We start from the raw sequence: 7,213 nt of genomic DNA, 5'->3' as shown, positions 1-7,213 counted from the left end.
ATAACATATTCTAGATATAGTAAGCGTCCCAATGAAATAAAGTAAAGTTGCTTACTATATCTAGAATATGGTTTATACATTTGAAGCAAACACAATAATGTCGAAACGTCTGTAATTTATACTTATGATTTATAATATATGACATTTTGCAGAAAACATTTTGTTGGCTCACATTGGTAATTCTCTCTTAATTGATTTCTGTTATCGTGGTGAACATTGTTGTCTTAAATTTATAAAAAAAGCGCTAAGCGTTGGTGAAACTGGCCCAAATGGTGTTTCTCGTAAAGAATCACCATTTGGACCAGTTTCACCAACGCCAATTACTTAATCGGCCGTGAAACTGATAACTAATCACGTTTGCTGTTTAGTAGAACTAATGATATGTATCATTTGTATAAAAGATTTGATATCAACAATTGGCGCCAAGTTAAATTCAATGTAATTCGAACAAATTAAATTTTACCATTTTATTCCTCCCAAAGAAAAAATAATTTATTTAACTCTAATGATATGTATCATATTCGTATAATTGATATCAACAAAATTGGCACCAAGTTACATTCATCAAAATTTTATCAAAAAAATTTTATGTTTTATTCCTATAAAAGATTTGATATCAAGAACTGATGCCAAGTTAAATCCCACTTCTTTATACCATGCCAAATTAAATAACTAATGAATATTAATCTAATGGTATGTATTAATTGTACGAACGATTTTATATCAACAACTGTGGCGCCAAGTTAAATTCTACTATCAGAATGAAAAGTAAAACTCAAGTAATACTATCTTTATTTATTATTTACTTAATCCAATTGGTACTATCTTTATTTTTTATACAATGAAACCTAAGTATACGTATACTTATTGAAGAATCTTCCTATTCCAATCCAATCAATATAAAAATAAATAGACTTTATTAGTCTATTTATTTTTACAAAGGTATTTTGTGTTGAGATGGTTTATTTTGACATAATTTTTCGCGATATGTTTCCAATTGACGGAAACTAACGCAGTGAAAACAAGGCACTAGTATGCAAGGTCATGGCCACAATCATCAATGGCTTCCGCATTTGAGGTGTTTCTTGCGAGACTTATAAATCAATCCCACCAGGCCGAATCACTTTTACAGTTGTGAACTCTCTCTACAGTCTCTATCTTGTCTGATCATTTGTTTGTATCATTATGAAACTTCACAAATCATCATCACATAACTCTTGGAGTTCTCGTCTTCGTTTGCAATATTGAAATGGCAACCATAACGGAGAACAGGGACATTACGATTAAAAAAAATCTGTCGGAATGGTGGAGTGAAGAAACTGAATATATTTTTCAGAGGATTAGGAGATGGGCGGCCTTTGCACGTGGTTATAATCGTTTTCGATCGCAGAGGTGAGAGGGAGAGAGAGAGAGAGAGAGAGAGAGAGAGAGAGAGACGTCCGATAATATTTATTATTCAAAAAATCTTCTAAAGATTACGTATAATAATAAACAATTAGATACGAATCTAATTTAATACGTATAAAAGTGATGTTTTTAATATGAACAAAAATAAATCAGGTGGCTCAAGAATCAGCAAACAATGCAAGATAATTGGAACATGTCTTCCGACGAAACTCCGATAGTATTCCACAGTCTCAAACAATCCAGATGGAAATTGTCTCCAGGGGAGATTAAGATAAACTGCTGTGGTACTTTCAATTATCAATCAAACAGTGAGCTGGACAGCAATTGCTTAGAAATTCATCAGTATGACCATAGCATCTACTTCAAGACTATCGGTGATATTAGAAGTGACAAGAGACACCAAATTCAGAATCCGGACGATGCATCTATTAATAGCGAGGAGTAAATTGAGAGGGATGCAACTAACTGGCTCATCGAACCGATTTCTAATAAGTCATTTTCCAAAAAGATCAATAATGTTTCAGATACTGTTACTGTACAGGACAGAGTGACGCAAGTGATCGTACATCTATCTTTATTCGAATTTAATAGATTATCAAAAAAGAGATGAGTGGCTCTCTCGTTTAGCTGAAGATAATCATGGAAGAGATAGGAGGCACAATAATAAGATATTTTTAGATAATTTAGAAAATATAAAATGGATATGAAAGATCAAGATGATTTAAAGAATTAGGAAAAAAGCACGTTCAGGTTATTTCGAAAAATTAACGATCCTCCAGGAATCTGTGGTGATCAATTGTCGGTGAAAACAACGTACGTCGTTTGGTCGGGAGTTCTTTTAAACTACACCAACAATTTCAACGTAATCAGCAACTCTTCAAAAGATTAACAAAGGCAAAACCCGTTAAGCGGGTTGCGCATAAACGCGTAAAGGTTTTGACCAATGAATCGCCTAATTTTTTTAAAATAAATCGCAACTTACATTGGTTTATCAATCAAAATACATATGCGCTCAATTCTTTTTCTTTATGTTCTTTTTATTATTTTTATTAACATGCACAAAATTTTACATCTTTTTGAATATTTTGTTGTAATCATTTTTGTGTTTTTTTTATTTTTTGAGAGAAAGAATGTATTAAGTACAAATATCTTCAAAAATTTTTGGATTCGCAGAACAAGAAAATAGAATAAAAACTTAACAATCCAAAATAAAGGTGCGATTTCATGCAGCGAGTAAAAGCTGGCATTTTACCTCCTCTCCATAAATTTTCGCCAAAATAAAATTGTGAATCCAGCGAATAAACGCTCAAATTTCGACACTGTCCAACTATGAGCGAAGCAACGCTGACTCTGGCTATGGCCCACTTGATTGACCAAATATTTCGAAGCATTTTTTTATTGGTCAATTTTTTGAATTGTTTGTTCAATGCTCCTTTATTCACGGCATTGTGGGAGTAACTTCGTCAGCGAAACTTCGCTCTACGAAAAGGAAGGAGGCGATAGCTTTAACTTTTCAACGCTGGATTTGAATTGTGATGCAGTGGGGATAAACGCTAGCTTTTCTTTGCTCGCATGGAATAGCAGCTTAATAGATGAAATAAAATAGAATATTTCAAATTCCAATGAAAAATAAAATATTAAAAAATGAATTTTTTAATTTCTGATACAATTGTGTGTTACGAGTTTTTTAAAATCGTTGAATATCATAAATGATGTCCAAGAATAAAAATTCTAAATATTGCGCAGATAGCAAATGTTGCGCACTTAAAGAATAAAAGGTTATCAATAACGAAAGAATTTATTAAAACGTTCGTAGGGTTGCAAAATATCAATGTAGTATTTAACTTATAGATATAATAAAATATATATTGATATAAACTATGAGAATTAAAGGGTTTTCGATAATTTGCATAAAATATTGTATATCCACAATATAAATAAATAATCGATAGTGATTAAAATTTATGTACCAGAGATTTTCATGTTTTAAACATGTTTAAATATACGTAATATAGGGTGTCCTACAGATTTTTGCGTACAAACTTTAAAAGTAAGTTAATTTAATTGCTCAATGAGTTAAAAATATATGTAATTATATATAAATATATAAACAATATTGAGTAAAATTACAAATTTTATATAAATATATGTTTTAAAATGCTTTATTAAGAAGTTATAATAAAAAATGAAATGTGTAAAAAAAATTTATGTAAATTTATATTTCAAGTGTAATTCGCCCATGTTAATACAAGATGGACATGTTAATACAAGATGGATATGTAATTTTAAATTTGACATCTTTGCAAGAATAAAAGAAATCTTCATATGCAGAACATACGTCTTAAAATAAAACCCAACTATTTATACTTCACCATAAACAATGTTGTGACACCAAAAAACAATGAAATTTAAAATTTTAGTGGCTATTGCTACTCCCAATGCTGTCCATAGCACGGAAGGGATTATTCGTGCTATTTCGAGATTCTCTATTACGAGGTTTTAATGTACTGTTTTAGAACGTACTGTTAAAGTTTGAACAGAAAAATCTGAGACACCAGGGGCGTCGACTGTAGTGTAATAATGTGGAGTATTCCACATTTAAAACTTTTCCATGTGTGGAATTCCACACTTGGAAATACGAATAATATTTAAATTATTTTTTGATAAAATAAATGATCCATATTAAACAACAGAAACAGAGTTTAAATTTACAAAATGATACGTATACATTAGATCCACTTTATTTAGAATTATTCGCGGTAACGTGACGAAGTTTCTCTCCTTGGTCTTGGTTTATATTTATAACTTTATTTCTTTATTTTTGTTTTAAAGACTACGTGACTTATCATTTGACTCTCATTTCGTCTCTGACAGTCGACACCACAAGATCTCGATGTTGGCTTTGAATGTGAGTCGTTATGTAAGTTAACAAAATTAAATCCTGGTGCAAGTTTGCAGTATTTTTTTAATCGGTTTTTACTTTGGCGTGAATGATTACACAGGATATCTGACATTTAATGAACAATGTGTTCTACCCTTTTGACATAATGTACTGGAGTCGTTCTCTTTTTATGTAAGTTTTTATCATTGTATTTATTCATATATGGAGGTAAGGTTATTTATTTAAATTTCATATCACTTTACAAATTAAGATTATTATGTAATAACGGTGTGTTTACTTAATTCAGGTAACTTTCCTATTGTATTAATTTTCAGTATTTTAAGTATTAACGCATTATTCATGTCTTTAATCGCAATTCACAGTTTATATAAGTTCTATGCAATTTAACATAATGAATACGACTGCATACGTAAATTTCAATTTTTATAATTTCAAATTTTAGTATTAGTGTACCAGGTTGATAGTATGTGCAGTATATATACATTTTGACATATATTAATTTGATGCTGGTGTGTGTGCTATACTGACGTGAGTTTTCGTTACACAGCTAACTTTGCAATTGGATAAAGAAGAATGAGCTGGTCGTTTTTTTTGGAAATTGCGTATAGTATGTAAGCGGATTTAGGGTATTTTATATTGATAAGGACCCAAAAATAGGGGTCGAAACGTTTATTTATTAAAATTGTGATATGACTTGTTTAATTACACGAAAATAAATTGTACATCCGACTAACTGATGATTGGCTTTGATGGGCTTGCTTATTATTATTATTATTGATAGATTCTTTCAAGCCTTTTTTTAGATATTTGTTGATAAAATAATAACTTATTATTTAATATTTTATTAAAAATGAAAGTTGATTAAACTATATATGAAAAGTCACATGTTTACAATTCGATCGGCGGTTGCCTCTTTCACAACTCTCGACCCGTATCTCATTAGTGTCCAGATGTAGCGCTTCGACAAGACGAAAGTAACATTGATCGCATTATTGCAATATATAGGGTGGGACCATTTTAATCGATCCACCCAAATATCTCCAAAAGTAAGCGCTATACAAAAAAATTGTTTAAACAAAAGTTGTTCAGGACAATGGGGGTCATCTTTCTGTATTATTGGTTTTGACCTTAAGGTCAATTTTTAAGGTTATTTGAAGGTCAAAATAATTTTTTTAAATGAGAACCCCCATTTTCGACACCGGATTCGGAAAGAGCGGGAAATTTTACGTCAGAAATGATAGTTTGATAATTTGCTAAAGCGACCTTCAGAAGGTCAAATGTTGAAAAATCGTCCAGAAGCTGTTTTTTTCAAACTTTAGAACATTTGAGGTCAAATTTAAAGGTTATTAGAAGGTCAAAGTGATTTTTTCGATCGGACCTTATGCTTTTGAGGGAAACGTCGATAGATATTTGGAATTGCTTAGGGATCGATTGCCAGAGCTCTTGGAGGATGTCGATTTAGAAACATGGCAGAGAATGTGGTTACAGCAAGATGGTGCAGCACCCCACTTTGCACTAATAGTATGCGAATTTCTAAATAATAATTATAATGAGAGGTGGATTGGACAAGGAGGTCCAGTTAACTGGCCTCCGTGCTCACCAGACATGACATCTCCCGATTTTTATTTATGGGGCTTCTTAAAAGATGTTGTTTTTACACAACGGCCAACAACCAGAGAAGACATGATAGACCGTATTCGTCGAGCCTGCGTTGCAATCCCAAGGGAAACTTTGCTAAGGACAGTGCAACATTTTCAAAGGCGTGTAAATTTGTGTCTTGAAGCTAATGGAGGCAACTTTGAACACTTGCTTTAATATGGTTAAAGTCAGAGGCAAGGGGACTGACGGTAAACAAGCACCCCAATTGTGAGATGCAAGGGGACTCACGATAAACAAGCACCCCAATCGTGAAAGGCAAGGGGACTCACGATAAACAAGCCCCCAATCGTGAGAGGCAAGGGGACTCACGGTAAACAAGCACCCCAATCGTGAGAAGCAAGGGGACTCACGGTAAACAAGCACCCCAAAGGAAACAGAACTTACTACGTCCACGTCGTTGTTTCTGGGTAACGCTAAAAGTAAGATTAGCGAGGAAAGTAAGGTTTTTCATTTAAAAAATCACTTTGACCTTCTAATAACCTTTAAATTTGACCTCAAGGTCAAGATAGCCAAGGTCGTTGGCCTCCAAACCTACTAAAACATTTGTTCGCCCATAAATGTTCTAAAATTTGAAGAAAACAACTTCTGGACGATTTTTCAACATTTGACTTTCTGAAGGTCACTTTAACAAATTATCAAACTATCATTTCTGACGTAAAATTTCCCGCTCTTTCCGAATCCGGTGTCGAAAATAGGAGTTCTCATTAAAAAAATTATTTTTACCTTCAAATAACCTTAAAAATTGACCTTAAGGTCGAAACCAATAATGCAGAAAGATGACCCCCATTGTCCTGAACAACTTTTGTTTAAACAATTTTTTTGTATAGCGCTTACTTTTGGAGATATTTGGGTGGATCGATTAAAATGGCCCACCCTGTATAAAACCGATTTTGACAGGAGCAAATTAAAACTACATCGAACGATGTTTTTTAATATAGTGGAGGCCAGGAAAATAGAACTCTGTAATTTAAAAAATGCCGTTAATTTTCTTAAAGAAGATGTAGCCGTGACAGAAATTGTGTCAGAATATACAAAAATGATAAAACTCCGAATAAAACTCCTGCTTACAGTCCTGTATTGCGGGAAGATCTTTTTCAGCTCTTAGGAGATGATAATGAATATATACATATATTCATTAATTTCTCTTGGCTACTCTTATACGAACATTTTTGTAACAACGTTCAATGACATGCATATTATATATGAAGTCTAATACATTATATATATGTATATATATATATATAT

At 32.3% G+C, this 7,213-nt stretch overlaps 1 protein-coding gene across 1 annotated transcript; it reads left to right on the top strand.

Annotated features, from left to right (window-relative positions):
- The first annotated feature begins 1,229 nt into the window (after positions 1-1,229).
- On the top strand, positions 1,230-1,852 carry LOC108767154 (uncharacterized). Its single transcript, XM_018516881.1, has 2 exons — positions 1,230-1,392; positions 1,561-1,852. Exons 1-2 carry the CDS (start codon positions 1,250-1,252, stop codon positions 1,850-1,852), a joined length of 435 nt encoding a protein of 144 aa, XP_018372383.1. The 5' UTR covers positions 1,230-1,249.
- Positions 1,853-7,213: the final 5,361 nt, after the last annotated feature.

The sequence above is a fragment of the Trachymyrmex cornetzi genome, unplaced genomic scaffold (assembly GCF_001594075.2).
Source record: "Trachymyrmex cornetzi isolate Tcor2-1 unplaced genomic scaffold, Tcor1.1 scaffold654, whole genome shotgun sequence".
Classification (NCBI taxonomy): Eukaryota; Metazoa; Arthropoda; class Insecta; order Hymenoptera; family Formicidae; genus Trachymyrmex; species Trachymyrmex cornetzi.
The sequence above is the reverse complement of the archived record's forward strand: the minus strand, read 5'-3'. Positions and strand labels throughout refer to the sequence as shown.